The 21325-nt window shown below is 45.0% G+C and overlaps 1 protein-coding gene across 1 annotated transcript in view; it reads left to right on the top strand.

Moving 5' to 3' along the window:
- Slc22a3 (solute carrier family 22 member 3) overlaps window positions 1-21325 on the top strand; it is a 94715-nt gene that overhangs the window by 55261 nt on the left and 18129 nt on the right. The window contains exons 3-5 of the mRNA XM_075950793.1: window positions 1974-2128; window positions 3280-3448; window positions 4263-4380. Coding sequence (XP_075806908.1) covers window positions 1974-2128; window positions 3280-3448; window positions 4263-4380 — 442 coding nt within the window. The remainder of the gene's footprint in view (window positions 1-1973; window positions 2129-3279; window positions 3449-4262; window positions 4381-21325) is intronic.

Genomic DNA, 21325 nt, shown 5'->3' on the forward strand with positions numbered 1-21325 from the left:
AGAAGAAAATAAAACCTCGTTGCCTTTAGCTTTCATGAACACAGATGCAAAAACACAGGATAAGGTTTGAAGAGGTGGCTCTCCCAGAGGACTCAGGTTCAATTCCCAGCACCCACGTGGCAGTTCACAATCAGCTGTCATTCCAGTTCTAGGGGATCGGATGCCCTCGTCTAGCCTCTGCAGGCACTGCACACACATGCTGCAGAGATACCTGGAGGCAAAACACCCACACTCTTAGCAATTTTCAAACTAAATAAATTGGGGATAATACATTAGCAAGTGTGTGGAACCACAGAAACTGTTGCTCCTTGCTGGGAGGACACATAATGGCACAGCAGAGGGGAAGTCAGCTTGTCAGTTTCTTGCAAAACGAAATGCACAGGACCAGAGATTACAGTATTAGTATTTACCCAACAAGGCTGAAAATCTACATCCACATGTAAACTCTCATGTGGACTGTACAACAGATTTATTCATAATTGCCAGCATTTGGGGGCAGCTAAGATGTTTTTCAGTAGGTGAATGGATAAATGACCCATTGTCCAGGCAGTAGAATATTACTCCACACTAGAAGGAAACAAGCTAGGAACCCTAAAAAAGACATAGAGAAAACTATTCAAGAAGCCAATCTGAAAAGATTTCAAGCTGTATGATTCCTATAGAATCTTAGAACATCCCTATAGATCTGTAGAACATTCTAGAAAGTTGCCAACAATGGAGACAATGGTTGCCTGGGATGCAGAGTGACCACTAGGAACTAATAATGGGTAGCATCATTTGCATTCCTACCAGCGAGGAATTAAGGATGTGATGTGGAAGTGTGGGCGTCTCCCACAGACTGTCCAACACAACAGTGAACCTTGGGTGGGTGTAGATCAGTGGCAGAGCTTTTTACCTTGCTTGTCCAATGTTCTGGGTTTGATCCCTGGCACTGGAGAAGGGAACTCGAAAGCCTAGTGTGAACTGTAGACTTGTGCAATGATATGTGACCTTAAGCTTACTGATTGTAACACACGGATCACTCAATGGGGGGGGGGGGTGATAGGGCAAGTGTGCATGTGTAAAAGGAGGGGTGCATGGGAACACTGTCTTTTCTGCTTAAATTCGGTTTGAACCTAAAGCTATTTTAAAAAATAAAGTTGACTTTTAAAACATGTGGCTACATTAAGGCTGTTTCCTTCTCGGCCCTTAATGCAAAGACGCAGAAGTAAGAATGATCTAAAAATTTGTAAGGAAAATACCACAGGAGGAAAGCTCCTATAGGTTATTGGGGATGAGCTCCTGTCAGCCAATCACCTGGCACAACTGTGGGATCAGCTCACAACAGACTGGGGAACTGGCCACAGAACCCTATCCCTTTGTCTGAGCTATTTGGCTATAGTTCTATGAAACACACACACACACATACACACACACAATAACAACACACATTGATTGAACTTTATAGTTTTCACATTACAACCTCATTTTCTCCTCTTTACCATCACTAACAAAAAGAAGGGGGTGACTGGGGAAGCAAACAAAACCTGAGTCTTAGAGCACTGAGGAGTTTGCCCAAGGTCCTGGACTAGTACCTGGATGAGGCAAGATTGAAGTGGAGACTTCTGTAACGTGCATGGCTCCTTCATTCTGCCCCCTCCTCCCTGAGATTCCACCCACAGAAATGAAAGCAAATGTCAGGACCAGGCCAGCAGGGAAACTGCAAGGACAGCATTGCAGAGAGGGTCACCACTGGGAATTATTCCGTCTCAAAGAATGTGCTGTGGGCTGTTGATTTCGTAATGTCCCTGCAGAGATGAGTTCCAATTGTTTCCCTCTGGTTTCCTAGGTGTATTATCAACATTGTTCACTGCGATGGTGGGCTACAGAGGATGCTGATTTGTTTGTTTGTTTGTTTTTGCATCCTGTCTCATTCCATTTCCATTGTGTTGAAGACCATGTCTAAGGGTCTCTCTCTTCTCTTTCTCATGAAGGTATGGCAGGATACTCATTTACTTAATATCCTGTTTCGGTGTTGGCGTCACAGGGGTTGTGGTGGCATTTGCACCAAATTTTTCTGTGTTTGTCATCTTCCGCTTCCTGCAAGGCGTGTTTGGAAAGGGAGCATGGATGACCTGCTTCGTGATTGGTAAGAATTGTTTTGTTGCAACCACTCCTCTGTGTGAGAACTTGAGGGGGCGGGCGCAGAGGGGGGCGGGAGTCTAGCTCAGCATTCCCACAACGAAATCCGGGAGACCTCATTGCAACACGTGCTCAAGCAGGTGGAGGACTTGGGCTGGGATTCCAGCTGCTGCAGAGACTGGGGGCTGTTTTAAAATGGGAACCAGACAGAGAATATGAAACTCTGCCTCTTGCTTATGTTTGGTCCAGGCTGTTCCCTTTGGCTCTGATTCTAGCGCAAATCAGCCACCTGCTTTAAGTGGTGGAGGATTTACGAGCAAGGAAGTTAGAAAGCTCATCTGACAGTATTGTCTCAGATGCTCGGATTTCCAATCCCGCCCACGACTACTGTGGGAGACCCTAGCAGGGGCGCTTTAGATACCTGGAGCTCTTTTTATGGTGGGAAAAGGAGAGTGGGCACAAGTAGGGACTGAGAGTCACTGGCTGGAATGGAGGCATGACTGAAGTGTGTGGCATTTTTAACACGACCCAAATCTATGTGGATGTTCAAAACTGTGAACTTAGGGCAGCCGCGAGGCAGCCAGCAGGATGATGAGAACAAAAAACCACTTAGTGGGAAGGTGCAGAGGAGTTCGGGCTTCCAGCAACACATTTCCCAGGTGGATTTTAGAGATCTGTTGCATACATGAAAAGTCAAACAACATGCATAATCTAAACTGTCTTGGGGCGGTGGAAAGTACAGGCAGAGTCTGATGTCCATGGTAATTCTCCAAGAGGGACTATAATTTACATATCCTTAGTGTTACAGTGATAAGGGTGAACTAGCTTGCTGTGTTTGGTTTGACAATGGCAATGACCTTCTCAACAGCCATAGTGTGATGACCTAAAACCAGCATAGGTGTTCTTTGCCCTCCTCAGCCACACTCAGAGGGTGCTGGCTTGAAAGCCTAAGGATCAGGGCAGGAAAAAAAACTGGGAAAAACACACATTGGGTACCTGGAGAGCCATCTTCAGAAGTTCAGCACGTATGGAAGCCCCCTTGTCCTTGGGCTCTGGAGTAGTCCAACAATGCCAGAAGATTTTTAACAGGTGTCCATTCTGTTTGTTTTGGAGTTGACTGAGAACTTCCCTATTCGTCTGTGTCTGTTTTTCCTCCAGTGACAGAGATAGTAGGTTCAAAACAAAGGAGGATTGTGGGAATCGTGATCCAGATGTTCTTCACACTTGGAATAATCCTCCTCCCTGGGATTGCCTACTTTACGCCCAGCTGGCAGGGCATCCAGCTCGCCATCTCACTGCCCAGCTTCCTCTTCCTCCTTTATTACTGGTAATATGATTTTGGTAATCATTGCATTGATCCTATTGCACATGAACAAATGCCAAACCAACGCAGAAATGAGTTCTGAAATGAAGATTTCCTAACTCTCCCGATTGCCGTGGTTAGGGAGTTAGTAGAGAATTTTGACAACTGGTAGGGATTATTGGTTGCTTGACTAAGAGTGGCCATTGCAAATAGTAAAATACCCCAATACAAAATTCCAGACTAGGTGATTGCATTATGATTTATCTCTTTGCAATACTTTCATGAGAATTATAAAGTAACAAACTCGATATTTCACCATGAAGATTAAATATAATAAAAAAATCCATTAAACAAATTAACCTTCTCTGATGAATAAGAGGTTGAGAATGTCAGAGAAATAGGTTGTCAAGATGTTCCAGATGTATGCACTTGACTCATACTGGGGCAAATGTAATTTATTCCCCTCATTGAATTTTAATGTATGGGTAAATCAGGCTCCATGAATAAGGGAAGTCTTTGTCTTCTCCTAGATACATACTAAGCCCTAATCCTTTTCATATCTGTAACCGGAGACATAGTACTGTAGGGTTCCCTGAACTGTGGAGAAATGGTTTTCAGGTATTTTTTTTGAGGGGGTGGGGGGTTCATAGCCAAGTTAGCCTGTTTCCCATTCATTGTAAATTTGCAAAGAAAATTCACTTCTGAGAGCCTGTTTTCAATTCTGAGAACTGTCCTGACTTGTAAGCTGATTGCTGCAAGATCCTGTTGGCTAGAAAGACTCACGAGCTTTTGGGTTTTCAGATTTCTGACCTAATTCAAACGTCTCCCCCCTTACCAGGGTAGTTCCTGAATCTCCCCGCTGGCTGATCACCCGGAAGCAAGGGGAAAAAGCTTTGAAGATCCTGAGACATGTGGCTAAATGCAATGGGAAATACCTCTCACCAAATTACTCGGAGGTAATGCTCCTCATTACTAGTAATAAATTGTTAAATTGAGCGGAGTAATTCTTTATGACTTCTGCGCTTATCTCCTTAAAATTATGCATGCATATTATCATATATTACATGCTATCATATGTAATATATTCAATATATAATATTATAGCATCTAATGTATTATTTTATATAATATACTATTATGTATAACATATAATATCATTGTATATAATATTAAATAGTATTATATGATGTTATGTGTTATTAAACATCTATCATTTTTAGTTACTCTTTGGCGCTTGAACCATTGTTCTTTACTGTAGATGAATAGTGTCCCCTCAGTCACCTTGTTATAAAAGTTACTTTTTTTTTTTTGACTTTTGAGTCTTTCTTGAATTGGGTTCTGCTATTCTTGTTATTCTTATTACCCCTCGCTTCCACCCATGTGGGCTTGGGATCAAACTGGGAGTCTTTCTCTCGCCAAGAAAGTGCTCTACCACTGAGCTGTATCTGTAGATGTGTTTTCTAAGGCAGCCTTAGAAATGCTAGTCATTCACACAGATCTTGAGCGATAATGCAATATTTCAGTTTTAGACTTAGCATTTCCTTCCATCTCTTTCCCCTCTTTCTTCCTTTCTCTCCGCACTCCTTTACTTTCTTTCTCTCCTCTCCTTCTTTAGCAAACACCTTTTAGATGACTCTGTCCCTGTCCCCACCTCCACTCCCACCCCTAACCTTCCACCTCCCCACTTTGGAACTAAAAGGAACAGAGAATGCCTTCTCGTGAACCAATCACGAACCACTAAGACATGCTTATTCTTGTCGCCCTTTGAAGGAACATTTGAGATGGGGAAGAAGTCATCCACCACTCGGCCAGCCTCCCTTTATCTCACTGCAGGTCCTCACAACTGGGTTAAGGTTATGATTACATGTGTTTAGGATTTTATAAGTGTGTATACATGTGTATGTGGGTGCACATCCATGTGCGCATGTTGGTGTCAGAGGACACACCGTAGATGTTGCTCTTGTGGCACCAGGTACTTTGCTTTTTGAATCAGAATCTCTCATTGACTTGGACGTTTCCAAAGAGTTAAGCTGGCTGTTCAGAAAATTCCAGGGATCCACTCTCCTTTGCCTCCCCAAAGCTACAGTTACAGGCCTGACATTTCTTCGCCTGGGTTCTGGGGATGGAACTCAGGTCTGAATGCTTGCAGAGCAAGAACTTGACTGACTCAGTCATCTCTCCAGCCCTCTATGTTAATGGCTGACAAATATTTTTGCCATCCACTTAGCAGCACGCTGAAGACACTGCGTACATGGTCCCCGGGGTGGAAGATCCAGATCAAGGCTTGTGAGGCCCGAGAAAGCACAGCTGCCTGCTGGGGCCAATGAGATGAGATACTGGAGTCATCTAAGGGTGGACAGATGTGCTGCCCCCCCCACAGTGCATCTGGTCAACATAGCTCTCAGTCTCCCAGTGATGATCATTTTAGCAGGGGAGAGATTAGCGTTCTACATGACTGTGCTTGTTAGAGATCCTGAACTTGGATGCTGTGGCTTCTGAGTCGTCATGGTTCTCATGTAAAGCCAAATAGGCAAGGGGTTTCCATCCCAAACCAGACTGGATTCCCTAAGGGATGTGTTATGGCATCCCAGCTCCACTGTCAGCGTTTTGCCTTAGATCCTCCAGGATCAGAGTTATAGATAGTTGTGAGCTGCCACATGGGTGCTGGAGATTGTATCTGAGTCCTTTGGAAGAGCAGCCAGTGCTCTTAATTGCTAAGCCATCTCTCTAGCTCCTACAGGTCAAGAGATTAATAGAGAAAATTTCAAGCATATTAAAATAGGAAAAATAGGTTGATAAATCTCTGTCTATGTATCATATAGACCCTTTAAATTGCTGGCTTGTGATCAAACTTGAGGTTTCTCTGCTCTACCTTGTCCTCTCCCTGGAATACTAACCTGGCTGCATCTTATAGCATCTCTCAGATATAGAAGCATAAACGTATTGACGCAACTCTGGGATCACAGGTGCTGTCCTTGGGGCATGGATGAGTGGATAGTGATAGAGATACTCATTTGACTCAGACTCAAATAATCAGGGTTGCAATCCAACGGCTGGGAATGAGCAAATCGGGAGAGTGGGGTTATCCAAAATATGACTTTGATATCATTACTCTAAGAAGAAATGATTAGACACAGTTACCTATGGTGGCACTTAGCATTGCCAGCTGCACACCGGGGAGGCACGCGTCCAGGCACACCTGTGAGGGATTGTCTAGATGAAGGTTAGCCTCCGAGAACGTCTGTGAGGGACTGTCTTGATTACATCAATTAATGGGAAAAGACTGTGTTAATTTGGGCAGGACTATGCCCCGTGTGGGGATCCCCAATTGTGTCAAATGGAAAGAATAAGTTGAGTGCTTGCCTGCATTGGTTCATCGAGTGCATTCATTCACCTGCACCTGACTGGATGTAAGTGACATGACCTGCTCTTTTTTTACTCCAGCTGCTGTGACCTCCCTGCCATGGTAGGCTGCAACCCTGAACTGAGAGTGAAATTAACCCTTTTCCTCCCGTGAGCTGTCTTTGCCCTGGGGTATTTCATCACAGCAATGGGAAAAAGGAGCTAAGATATCTATCTAGTATCAAACAGCAAAGTGGTGTTTCCCATACCCTAATCGGCGTCTCCTGGTGTTTAGATATTGTGAAGACACATCTCTTTGAGTTCTCCATAAGTTTGTCTTCTGTTGCTTTTCTAAGCATCTCTGAGGATAAAGACTCTTAAGCAGTTTTTATTTAAGCGAAGTTGTCTGACCTGTAGCACGTGGGCTTCCTGTGGTCAAAGGAGAACTATGAATGTCTCTAATGGAAAACTTCTAAAGTTAAAATATTATGAGCTGTGTGTGTGACTTTTTTGTCACATGTTTGCCCCATTCTCTGAAGATGATGACTTCCTGTCATGATGTCAGAAGGTTGAACATAGCTTATTGATTTCTAAGAACCGATTAACATGATCTGCTGTCTTTGTATTCCCTTTCAGTAGCTAGAATTAGACTTTAGTTGAGTTCAGGCTTGATATTTTTGGCAAGCCTACTTCTTAAGTGGCTCAGTACATGTCCATCAGAGATATCTGCTCGCCTGCCTGTCTCTCTGGGAATGTTGGTGCGACTGGCAACCATTGTCTGGGTGGATTAGTTCATCAAGAGTTGCAGATGAGTTATTCTCATTTCATCCTTGTTGCTACATTTATTCCTGGGATATTTATATAGTTACTAAGTTTTCTTACCAGCTTTTGGTTGCCCTTACATATAATAGTCTAGGGATGGAATGCTACGTGCTTACCTCTTCCTTTCCCAAGGAGTGGATTGGTCCTCAACATCTTCTAATGGTGTCTGGTGAGTTGCATCCTTTGGTCTCCTTCTTAACTTCAGCAAACTGCGTATGTTTCAGAGCTTTTTGGCTAATTTTGGTCACATCCTATTGATGCCCACGTTACCTCATCTTGGGCAGATGAGGCTTCCTGTGTTGGATCTTCCATCCATCCTGCACTTTCTGGGCATTTTCTTGCCATTTAGTTTGGTGGCATTTTCAGGCTCACCTTCTGAGTTACAGCCTTATCTGTGGAACCGTCTGTTCTTTTTGGTTTTGAAATGTGTCTTCAGATTGATGCTATCAACATCCTCCCCTTTACATGGGCCTGTGTGCAATGTGCATACATGTGTATGCATGTGTTTGCAGTTGCGTATACATGTGCGTGGAAGCCAGAGCTTGATGTCAGATGTCTTCCTCGGTTGTTTTTCATTTGATTTGCCAGTATCCCCTGTCTCTGTCCCCAAGCACCGTGACTATAGATAGGAAGTTGTGCTTGCTTAGTTTTTACGTGGATGCCGGGGATCAGACTCTTGTCCTCACACTTGTGTGGCAAACGCTTTACCCGCTGAGCCATCTCCCTAGCCCCACAAACCTTTTTACATCAACTGTTCTACATCAACTCAAAGAATTAACATTCTCAGTGCAAAACCCTGGGCTAAACTTAGAACAAACCACAGATTCCTATCTGGAATGTTCCTCAATTCCCATGAAGCGTAATAAGGTACCAAATACCTCTTATGATAGCCCAGAAATAATAACCAGCACCACAGGCTGCTGGCCTCTGACACCAAAATCAAAGCAGGGTCCCATCCTAGCTTTTGTGCTTTGGTAAGCACGGCAGGCATCAATGACTCTTATGTCAGTCACTTAAATAAGTGTTGCTGCTGTCAATGTCAGGACCGCCTTGAAACCTGTGTTCGCGTGCTCACCGCAGATACCAGCATTACCTGCATCTCACTTCCATCAGTACACATTGCTGTTCCAAACAGTGGACGTCACAGTGGTGCTTCTGTTCAAGAGTGTCGGGAAGTTTGGCTGTAATAACTTCCACGAAACTGCCTTCCCTTGTATCTCAGATGAATGGCACTCGTCTCCTGGCCCCAAGCTCCTGGCTGGGCCTGGCTTTATTGATGAAACAGCCTGCAGCACAAAACGAAAGCGCAGGTGCCCCAAACACAAAGTGACTGATGTCCACTGAGAACAGAACTGAAGCCCCGACAGGTGTGTGGTCTGTAGAAATGGGGGCGAATCCGCGGGCGGGGAGGATTTTTAGCGGTGAGCAGTGCATATGAAGGATTCGCTAGACCAGCCATCCTCTGACTTTCAGCATTTGTGTGCTATAATTATTAAAATGTACTCAGAAATAGGGATGAAATCTTAGTGCATCGACAGTCGTTACAGCAAGGGCAAGCTACAGCATGGTGGGTCTCCCAGTGTCTTCAGCGGCACCCACTGCCCCGCATGACCCCTAGATGAAAGAACTGGACACCCCCTTTGCTTTGCTCATGAGGTTCTAGCATATTCCAGGAACTGAATTTTTCCTTTGGTATCAGTTTGCATTTACTTCCCAACGTTTATAACATGCCGTTTCTTGTCTGACACCTGGCTAGAGATGACTCAATTAACTTCCCACTCTTACATGATAGACACTTGGGAGTTTTATGTGGGAGAACTGAATGCAGGTAAATGCTATGAACGGTCGCATTGAACACCAGCACTTACCTGAGGATAGGGCCAGGTGCCGCATGCTTGGGGTGACAGAAGAAGTGGACAAGCACTTTTGATAATAGCAGGCTTGGTCTATCAGTGAGTGATGGAGAGCTGGGTCTATTATGTTTTTTTTATCTTATCATAAAAAGGTTTTATCCGTGGTAGATTGGTAGTATTCCAACTGCTTACACCCTCCCTGTTGGAAGAAAGCCACTGTTGGTTCCCGGCTGCCCGGCTATCTTAGACCGGAAATAATCACACAGAAACTGTATTAATTAAGTCACTGCTTGGCCCATTAGCTCTAGCTTCTTATTGGCTAACTCTTATATTGATTTAACCCATTTCTAGTAATCCTTATATTGCCACGTGGCTGTGGCTTACCGGGTAAAGTTCCCAGCGTCTGTCTCCTATGGCTCCATGGCTTCTCCCTGACTCTGCCCTCTTTCTCTTAGCATACAGCCTAGCTTTTCTGCCTAGTTCTGTTCTTCCCTGCCATGGGCTCAAAGCAGTTCTTTATTCATTAACCAATAAAAGCAACACATAGACAGAGGACCTCCCACACCACCTCCCTGTAAAAACATACCTGCTAGCTGCGTCCACTGCCACTGGACCCTACAGTGATCCTGTGTCATCCACAATGTGTCAAGCTCAGCTACCCGACTCACCTGGGCTCTGCTGGTTCAGGACAGAGCTCTACCAGGCACGGACTTCTGCTGCTCCCTTGCTCTCCCACCTACCACAAGGACAGGACAGCACATCCTGAATCGGTGCCATCCCTGGAGAGCCTCAGAATGAGCAGAGTCACACTTTGGGGTGGACTGCCTTGTGGACCATGGCCAGGAGGTCACTGTTTCCTTAGAAACCACCACATACTCAATGTGTCTCTGAACTGCAGAGATGAGGGGTGGGTGTTGTCTACACACAGTTCGAGTTCACTGTTGTGGATCACAACAGCACTGTTTCAGCTACCAGAGGAGGAGGGGTCAGCACACATCAGGCTCTCCAGAGGGCTTTTGATGGAGGTAGGGCAGCTTACTGCTGGGAAATGCTCCTATCTTCTCCCACATTTCCATATGATAAAAACACTTCTGGTTCATTGATTCTGGGCGTGCTGACGCAAGCTTTGCCCTTGCTGTAGGAGGAATGTTCTTCCTGCCCCCTGGGCTGGGTGCTATGATTTAGCTTGGGGTGGATTGCCAGGCGGTGCAGCTGGGGCTTGAAAATGTTTGTGTGGCTGGGCCTTATCTCTGGACTTCATCCAAGGATAAGAGGAAAATATTCCCGGGCTCACCTGATGGTCCCAAAGGATCCTAAAAGAATTTGGAGTAGAGTTGCCTCAGCAACAATTGCCCAAAACTAAACCAGAACTCTCCAGATCTACCCACACGTGTGAGCTAAGCAAATGCTGATTAGTTTATACTTAGTCGACTGATGGGTGTGAGGCAGACTTATTTACCAGGAGCTCACTGCTACGCTGAAAGAACAGCCATTGCCACTGCCCTGAGCTAGACTGGACCCCAGAGGTAGTAGCTATGACAGCAGGTTTGACTGGGGGATTTTAAATGCCTTCATCCTCGTGATTTTCTCCCTTCTAAAATCCCGGCCTCTCCCCAAATAGGAAAAATTCTCTGAGAATGTAGCAGGTTACAATTGTAGGTGACAACGCCTCTGTCACCACAGGACTGAAGGTCCATGCTTGTCAGTGATGTTTTCATGCCACTCTGGCCCAATCAACCCATAGACTTGGTTATAATTTCTTTGTGAGCTCGCTGCTGGTAGCTAACCTACATCTTAGCAACATATTTTCTCTCCTAGACACGCTCCTGGGACGTTCCCAGGGTAGAATGTTTGGACATTTTTTGAGCTTCTTCATCCCAAAAGGATTTCTTTGGGCTCATGATTAATATCAAAGATCCCAACGGGAAAGGTTAAAACCATCTCAGTTCTTAGACAGGCTTGTGGCCCTTGAACTCTGTTCTCGCTCTTGCATGTTAGTGGCCCACTGCATGGACAGTAATGTTGCCGAGGGAAGGGACCTTCCAGTCTGAGGATACTTGGGAAGTCCCTTTCTGCAGCAGCATGGATATGTCTCCCAAAGGACAATTTTTGTCTCCATAACCTTTGCTCTTTGCAGAACAGAGCTGTATAGTGTTTCTGGAGTCTGTGGAGCCCATCGGGGCTGTTTTAAGGTTCATTTCACTTGTAATTTTGTGTCTGTGTGGAGAGAGCTATGTGCATGCGGTGCCTGCAGAAGCTGGAGATGTTGCATTCCTCTGAGATGGAGTTACAGCTGGTTGTGAGCTGCCTGACATGGGTGCTGAGAATCAAATTCAAGTCCTCTGGGAAAGTGGTGTGTGCTCTAATTGCTGAGCCATAGAAATTGCTGGAGAACCCCTGCACTGGGCTTTTAATTGCTTTGTTTAGTTGTTGGCTCCGAGCTGAGATACAAGTGCTCTCCCATGAACTGCTGAAGGGTTTCCAAGATCCAGGATGAGCATGAAACAGTGAAGGAATTGGAAAGACACTCCCGGAAACCCACCCAGAGCTGACATTGCACCCCCTCACCTCACAGAGGGAGCATTCCGTGGGGAATTCTCCTATCCCTGCAAGGCTGTCTGACGTCGACAGCTTTAGCATACATGCTGTCACGCTCACTTTAACTCAGATGTTCCTGGATGCATGAAAAATATCGAGACACTTGATGTACAACACAAAACAGGCCTTTGAGCCATGGTTTAGCCTGATATACTTCAGATTGTGGAGAGTGGTCTGAGCCCTGTGAATGCCTTACAGGATTTTACAGTGTTTGCAGGAATTTCTTCAGTTCCCACGTCTTTAACTTTTTGAAGCTAAGACAATGCTGCATACGGTAGGAAAGTTGACTGACTGAAAACATTATGGAATAGCCATGAAGACTGATCAATTGTGATGTCCAGAGCAAGACAGGATGTCCATGCTCCTTCCCCAAACTTGACAAGCAATAGTTTTTTTCTACTTGGAAGAGCCAGGAATGAAAATCTTTTCCTTCTCGCTTCCTGTGCTCTCAGAGCCTGGCAGATAGATGTGTGGGTTGAGTTCCAAGCTCCACCTGGTGACAGCACACTTGGTGGCCATTCATTGTCCCATCGTGTAATCTGCAAGTCAGGGGTGGCCCTTTGTTCCTCCTCAATAGCTGACCTTGGCTTTGTCCTTTAGGGGCTGGGGTCCCTTCTACTCCCCAAGACTCTGTGTGTGCAGAAATGCCTCTGCCTGCTTCTGGTCCAACCCAGTCCCTCCTGGTTCAACCAACAAACTAAAATACAAAACAAGATGAATGAAGGCCACAGGGTTGCTTTATTCTGTTTGGTTTGGTTGTTCTTTTTTTTTTTCTCTGATAATTGCAAAAGTTCCTAATTCAATTCTTTTCATTCTGGGTCTTTGCCTAACGGGACAGAGGGGTATGTTTTCCTTTCCTTTTTCTGGTTTTGAGCACTCTAATCCTGTCTATGAGTCTTCATGCTCATACTGTGAGAAAGACAATTGATTCTTTCAAGGGTCTTGTTCCCGTGCCGTTTGGCCAGCCTCTGTGTTTTCTGCAAAATCCATTTCTGCGATCCAAATCCCTGGGCTTCCTCCTGTGGTGCCTCTCTGGGAACGCGCTGTCCAGTGGTGTGAGGGATGAGCACAGTCTCCAGGCTCCACGGCACTGCATCGTCTCTGGTGGGCACTCCACAGTGGTTCACCGCCCCAAGCTTTAGTTATCATGACAACACTGCTCGCTTGCTCTCTGACCCACCCGGATGAACTCTTCCTTAGAGATGTGTCAGGGTGAGCAGGTGAAATCTACAGTGGTTCACAGCCCCAAGCTTTAGTTACCATGACGACACTGCTTGCTTGCTCTCTGACCCACCCAGATGAATGCCTTTCTTCATGAACTCTTCTTAGAGATGTGTCCGGGTGAGCAGGTGAAATCTGCTGTACTCTACAGAGCTGGAGGCAATATCGGTGCACAAAGATAGTCTTTACTATGTAGACACCCCAGGAGGGACTTTTACTACACATCCCAGGAACTAGCACATCAAAACTAATCTCTTGGGGTCCACCAGGAGCTGGCAAGCAAGGTGCCAGATGCTGGATTTTCCTGGGATAAAATCCTCTGTTCTCTGAGAAGAATTGAGTTCAAGATTCCTGTGATCCATGACTAAATGGTTTGATGACATAGTAGCATGTGGGCACTGACCATGGTCCTTTCTGCTCCTGACAACAGGACCTAATTTGATACTCAGTTCAGAAGCAGGAACAAGTAATATGTTCCATGCTGTGTGTTCCTCACTTGAATTCAGTGTTAGTGGAAGGAGGAAAATACAACTTAACACCCATGTAGAAAGGGAGGCTGAGAGCTTTCCTTTTACCGTGATGAACTTGTCTCTTTCAAGGGTCTGAATAAAGAAAATCTTAAGAGAAGAAATCTCTAAATCCTTTGTCAGAAAAAAGAAGACGAAGATGACTTAGGGCCTCTTGAGAAACTAGCCAGAAGGCTTTGTTGACTCCCCCATGGGAGGCCTTACCCTTTCTGAGGAATGGATGGACGATGGGTTAGGAGGGGAGGTGGGGGAACTGTGGTTGGTATGTAAAGTGAATTTAAAAATTTAAAATAAAAAACAAACAAAAAGAAAGGAAGGAAGGAAGGAAGGAAGGAAGGAAGGAAGGAAGGAAGGAAAGAAACTGGCCAGAACCAAGGACTTTTTTCCTATTTAGAGAAATTATTCACGTGATAGCACATTCTTGTCACCTTCCCCAGAGACAGCCATGGAGAGGAGGCCAAGAGGATCCCCTGGGTGAGTGGTTGCAACAGTTTTGTTCACAGGCCTGTGTCCTAGCAGATGTAAATTCAGTCCCAGAGGCTCTAGAAGGGTCACATGGCTGGGCCAGTGGACCAGCTCTCTATTTGCTGTGGATACACTGCTTGGGTGCACAAGCCATTGGCATTCAGACCTTGTCTGTATGATGCATTGGAGTCTGACATAAATGTGTGTTTCTTCAGGTGAAGGGAAGTGCCATCATAGTGAGTAATTACTAAGGAACAGGGTGTGATTAGAGCATTTGGATATGTACATGGTCTCGGTAACCAGAAAGTAGAACATAACCCCTGCCAACCTCTAAATGTTTTCACCTTAAGTCCTCATACTCAGGATTGAAATTGCTGACCTAGAAACACATACAGGGCACACACAGGGCACCTGGAAGCACACAGAGAACACCTGGATGCACTCACAGGGCACCTGGAAGCACACACAGAACATCTGGATGCATACACAGAGCACCTGGAATCACACATAGGGCACCTGGACGCACACACAGGGCACCTGGACGCACACACAGGGCACCTGGACGCACACACTGGGCACCTGGACGCACACACTGGGCACCTGGACGCACACACAGGGCACCTGGACATGTTTGTATCTTCCTTAACTGCTGAACTTTGTCCCAGGTGACTAATGTTCAAGGTAGGACTTGTTCTTAGAAAAAAACTAAAGTCAAATCCCATGGACTTGATTAGCTTAGAATCCTTGATAGGTTCTAAGCACCCTTGATTAACTCACACGTTGATTATGTTATGATCATTTACTGGCCTTAAGGATGAGTTCTTTATGCTAATCAGGCACTGAGTTCTTACGTGCTTCATCAGCTCCCAAAGGAGAATCTTGGTTTCCCTTTCCTGCTTTTACTAAGGTCAACACGCCTCAAATGGCCTAGATCTTGAAGGAGGCTGGGGAAGACTTTTTGGATGGCTATTGTCATGATTATGTTTGTCAGATGGAGTGAAGAAGATATTAAACATTTATTCAAGTGTTTCCAGAAGCATATGGAACCTCAAGTCTTAAGCATGTCTCTGGGACCTGACCTAGACAGCTTATAAAAGCCAGTTCATGTATTCACTCTGAAATTCAGAGCAACCTGCTCAATTGTCAGCTGGGTGAAATATACAACTACCTCACCCAGGATCGCTTACAGTCTCCTTTCTTGGGGATACTCCATGTTCTAAAGATAACTAACCTCTCAAGTTCAACAAGTCGGTTACTAATTGCTGTAATGAAATCTTTTTCACATTAAAAACTGAACACATTAGACAACTCCAGATGAACAGAGCTTCCCAGAGGCTTTCTCAGAAACACAGATGTATTGAAACACACACTGTAACTGGTTCATCCTCATGTTCAGGGTAGGTTCAAGGCTCCGTATTGGATGCTGTTGTTAAAATAACCTGCATAATATTTGCCCTCCAGACTGTCTCCCCCATACATTCACCATCCCTGTATTTTCCCTAGCACTGTATTGTTGCATTTATTCATTTATTATATATTATTATATATAGTTATGCTTTTTTGTTCTTTAAAGGTTTGTTTCTGCATTGTGAGTGTGAATATGTGTATGTCTATGACGTATATGTGTCTATGTACATACATGTGAGTGTGAATATGTGTATGTCTATGATGTATATGTGTCTATGTACATGCATGTGAGTGTGAATATGTGTATGTCTATGATGTATATGTGTCTATGTATATACATGTGAGTGTGAATATGTGTGTGTCTATGATGTATATGTGTCTATGTACATACATGTGAGTGTGAATATGTGCATGTCTATGATGTATATGTGTCTATGTACATGCATGTGAGTGTGAATATGTGTATGTCTATGATGTATATGTGTCTATGTATATACATGTGAGTGTGAATATGTGTATGTCTATGATGTATATGTGTCTATGTACATACATGTGAGTGTGAATATGTGTATGTCTATGATGTATATGTGTCTATGTATATACATGTGAGTGTGAATATGTGTGTGTCTATGATGTATATGTGTCTATGTACATACATGTGAGTGTGAATATGTGTATGTCTATGATGTATATGTGTCTATGTACATGCATGTGAGTGTGAATATGTGTATGTCTATGATGTATATGTGTCTATGTATATACATGTGAGTGTGAATATGTGTATGTCTATGATGTATATGTGTCTATGTACATACATGTGAGTGTGAATATGTGTGTGTCTATGATGTATATGTGTCTATGTACATACATGTGAGTGTGAATATGTGTGTGTGTCTATGATGTATATGTGTCTATGTACATACACGTGAGTGTGAATGTGTATGTCTATGATATCTATGATGTGTATGTGTCTATGTACATACATGTGAGTGTGAATATGTGTGTGTCTATGATGTATATGTGTCTATGTACATACATGTGATGAATGCACCCCCCTGTGTACACAGAGACCACATAAGGGACATCTGGTGTGGTCCTCCATCACTGTCCATGTATTCCTTTGGGGCAGGGTTTCTCCTTGAACCTGAGTTTGGGTTTATTGACTAGGCTGAGAGCTAGCAAGCCTCCGTGATTGTCCTATCCCAACTCCCTTTGGAATAATGTATGGGCAAGAAGCCCAACTTGTTACATGGATGCTGGGATCTGGGCTCCAGGCTTCATGATTGAACAGCATGCTCTCATAAGCCCTGAGCCATCTCTCCTGTCTCCTAAGACTGTTCTCTATCCTGCTATGCTTCCTTTCCTTACAGACGTGTTTAAAGAGACCAAACGTGAGCTTTCCCTCTATGTTCACAGAGTGAGCCCCGGCATGCTTGAATTTTGATTGCTTTGTGAATAAACATCGGGAATTTTGAGGGGTTGGGGAGGTGGCCCAGTCAGTCATGCGCTTGCCATGCAGATGAGAGGAAAGGACCTGAGTTCAGAGCCCCAGGGCCAAGTAAGGTCCAGGTGTGGCACACACATCTGTAACCTCAGTGCTGGAGGTCTGGAGACAGGTGGATCCCTGGATTTACTGGGCAACCAGTCCCAGTGAGGTCCAGATTCAGTGAGAAATTCTGTCTCATAGATAAGGTAGAGAGCAGTTTCGACAGATACCTCCATCTGCATGTATATGTGTACACGCGCGCGCGCGCACACACACACACACACACACACATGAGAAAGGCATCAAATTGAAATCTTGGCCAGTATAATTATTAATTATGAAAGCTAATCTATCTATTTGTTTGCAATAAATCAAGTCACAGCTCAGAAAGGCAGGGATAGGTCGTCACATATTATAATGATGCAGATCCTACCAAATGTCATACTCCCCTTTCAGTACAGTTCCAATCTGGAACCCCAAGGTGCTGTGAACCACCTGATCATGGCTTGCACATTCAAGCGTCTCCTCTTCCCCTAGGAAAGGTTCTGCTCTGAGTGACAAGAATACACCGGTAAACAGTAAGTTACCGTATCCAGAATAGTCTGAAAACCGAGACCCAGAAAGAGGAGCCCTCATCAAAGGATGAGGACATTCATTGTGGAGCATATAAACTGATCTCCACACTCCTTGGTCATACCGGAATTTCTTGGGTAATTTCTCAGCACTCCCAAATGAAACATTAAAAAGGGGGTTGATTCTGAAGAGACTTCGGTGGCCCCTATGAGAGCATTTGGTGGCTGTTACTTATTCTCAGGTGTAGAGTGTAGTTAGATCTCGCATCTCTGTGCTGGTACAGTTTCCTGAGTCCAGGATGGGACAGAAGAGTGGCTCCTCCTGTTCCTTAACTTAACCGATTTGAGGACCAGGTAAGAAGCAGACATGTGATTGCACCCTTTCCATTTCTGAGTCTAACCTGGTTTTCTGGATTCCAGTTCTCAAGGGCTTTAGCATGCACCTCTGTGCAACTTCAGTTGGGGGCACAGACCGGCTGCCTGAGCCGCCAGGGAGCAGCGCCTGTCTTGGGTTGTCCCACTGTAGTGAGACAATGCCTGTCTGGGAGCCACTTCGGGGGTTCACAAGTCCAGATGTAGTCCACCATGGCTGAGCAGTCACGGTAGTGTGAGAGAACTGAAGAACTGATGTGTGGGCGCTTGAGCTAGGGCCACTTTCTCCCTTTTAGACAGTCCCACCCCTCCTGTAAGGCGATTGCTGCCCCCCAGCACTCCCTCATCCCCAGCTCTTAGAGAACACCATCCCGGACTAGCTCCGACTACCTTTGCCCCACGTGATGTGTGGGCAGTGGCCTGCTGCCCTCGTCACCCTCATCCTGCAGGGCTATTACCCCAGCACCGGTGTGAGAGAGCCTGACGGTGGAGTGGACGCCCTCCACTTGTGAGCAGAATCTGGTTGTTACCTACCAAGACATCACAGACCAAATTCTCAGGACAGTGACTCCTGGTGCGTAGGGAGACGGAGACGTAGAGACGATGGGAATCATGATGGCGTGGGTTTGGGCTGTTGAATTTTATATGTAGTAGACGGCTTGCTTCACTTTGTTCACGGTGCCTTTTTTCCTCTTCCCATACCACACGACACTCCCTGTCTAGCGTCTTACCCAGTTTGCCTATCCAGAACTGAAGTCTGTGTGTATCCATGAGGGCTACTGTTGTTGAAGACAATGGACGTTCTTTTTGTTTTGTTTTGTTTTTTTGGGTTTTTTTTGTTACAGATTTTTATTTTCCATTTTCCAAGTAAGAATGGAAACAAGTTGTAATAAAAAAAACCCAGTGTTTTCATTATTTATTTTATTTTATGAGGCATTATATTTCATATGATGTTAATGAAGAAATATGATTATGTTTATATATATATATTTTAAAAACAAAATTTCTCGGCATCTCAAATATTAGTATGCAAGAGAACAGATGTCAACTCAGTTCTGACACTGGGCATTCTTGAGCTTTGACGCTGAGAACAATTCTGTTTCCGTAGTGGTTATGAGCATCCATGGGTGCTCCTGGCAAGTTCTCTACCATGTCTGATTCAGTCCCATGACACCAAACCCTGTCTCCCACACATCCTGTGTCTCCTGAGCACTAGAGTTTTGGAAGTGAGTGCCGTCTCCTGCTCCCTGGAAGACACTTCTTTCATTAACGCGCCTAGGAAAGAATAAAAATAATAAATGTCCCCAGCTTTGTTTCTAAGGTGAAGAAATATATCCACAAGTGACTCATAGCCACAGCGCTGGGCCTTCGCTGAGGCTGTGGCAGCAGCCGGTCCCTGGGGGGCCTCAGATGGGAACCACCATGGTGGTTCTGTAGCATGTGCAGAATGCCCAGTCACACGGGTGGAGACAGGGACTCCTTCAGGGCCAACGAGCTCTCAGAGTAGATCTTAGCCGCAGAAGACCTGAGGAAGATCCCAAGGTCTAGGGTGTCAGTGCCCGCTGTCTAGTACCATAGCCTCTGGCCTCACATGCGTGGGGGGGGGAGGGATCAATTGGTTCGTTCTAAAATTTACCATAAGAGAAAACTGCATGGTGAATTGCAAAGATTTGCTCTAAAACAGTACAAATGCTTCATAAGTGACTTCATTTGGACATGATAACGTTAATTAGACTAGATTATGGCCAATAAAACACGTCAGAGTGATCAATTTCACCTATTATCTTTACCATTTGTGCCACAACTACTAGGCAGCTCACCTATGTGGCTCATACGTAAGTTTTACTGTGCAGCCCTGGTCCTGGAGACTATATATAGTTCATCCTTAATTTTGATAAGCAATGGTCATTCCTAAACATCTTGGCACAGATATTTCCTTGTTGTGGATGATTTTCAAAAAAAACTGTAGGCTTTATTAAAGAGATACAATGTGTTTGTATCATTTCCTCACCATCTCTCCTCTTATTCCTTCCCAACCCCTTCTCAAATTCATGGCTTCCTGTTCTTTAAGTATTGTTGTTAAACACACACACCACGCACACACACAATCATCCCACACACCACATACACCACACCACACACACAATCTACTGAGTTCATTTAGTGTTGTTCGTGTGTATGTGGACTTAGAGCTGGCTGCTTGGGATTGGTTAACCTACAGGAGCTTCTCGCTAGAGCGGACACATTCCCCTTCTCTCTCGGCAGTGTATAGCTCCTCTTCTAGTAGCAGGATTTTGTGAGGTTTCCCCCATCCAGGTTGGTGTGTCAGCTGTGGTTGTCTTTTCTCAGGTCTTGTTTAGACAGCCATGCTGTTGCGATTTCATGGGTGTCACATGTAGACAACACTGTCTTCAGCAGGTGTCCTGATCCTACACCCTCCTCCTCCTACACCCCTCCTTCCCCTTTCTCCTTGAGCCTTGGGAATAAGGGTCAACACGGACGTTTGTTTATGTGCTCTCACATAGTAGATGTTCTATTTGCCCTCCGTTTTAGTTTAATAGATTTTTCTCTAAGTTTCTCAAAGTACTGCAGGTAGCTTGGCAACTCTGCTTCATGGAGAGCAGGCAGGATATACTGTGAGTAGTTTGGCATATCGCTCTCTTCATGTAGAGCAGACAGTGTGGACAGCAGGTAGCTCGGCACCCTGCTCTCTTTACGGAGAGCAGGCGGTGCTCTTCTGCCAGGAGTTGGCTGAAGCTCTTTCATGTCAGATGCCAGAACTTCTGATGTTTCTGGGGCTTGTCTATGTCTGAGTAATGGGGTCACGCACTAGACAGTATGTGAAAGACCCTCGGTATCCCCCAGCAGTCACTGGTCACCCTTCCAGCACCTACAAACCCTCTTCCTCTTTAAGACTTGGAGGTTTAGCTTTGAAGTGGTTTCTGACTGCTCAAATAAGTAAACCTCAAATCTTCAAACAACCATTGATTCCCACTGACTTAGAAAATAGGAGCTTCTTGAGGGTGGAGCCTGTAGTCAACCTATGACAACATCATCATTGGATACATCGTGATGGTGAAGGGCTCATGGCCATCTCAACCATACATTACCTACTGAGAACTACCAAATGATTTGTAAGGCTACAGATGCAGCCACCAGCCCTGTGCCCTTCTCCTGCCCAGGGCAGATCCTGCGTGTAAACCGTGTTATTCCTTCCTGAGCCTGGGGGACCAACA

Source organism: Microtus pennsylvanicus, chromosome 1 (assembly GCF_037038515.1).
Source record: "Microtus pennsylvanicus isolate mMicPen1 chromosome 1, mMicPen1.hap1, whole genome shotgun sequence".
Classification (NCBI taxonomy): domain Eukaryota; kingdom Metazoa; phylum Chordata; class Mammalia; order Rodentia; family Cricetidae; genus Microtus; species Microtus pennsylvanicus.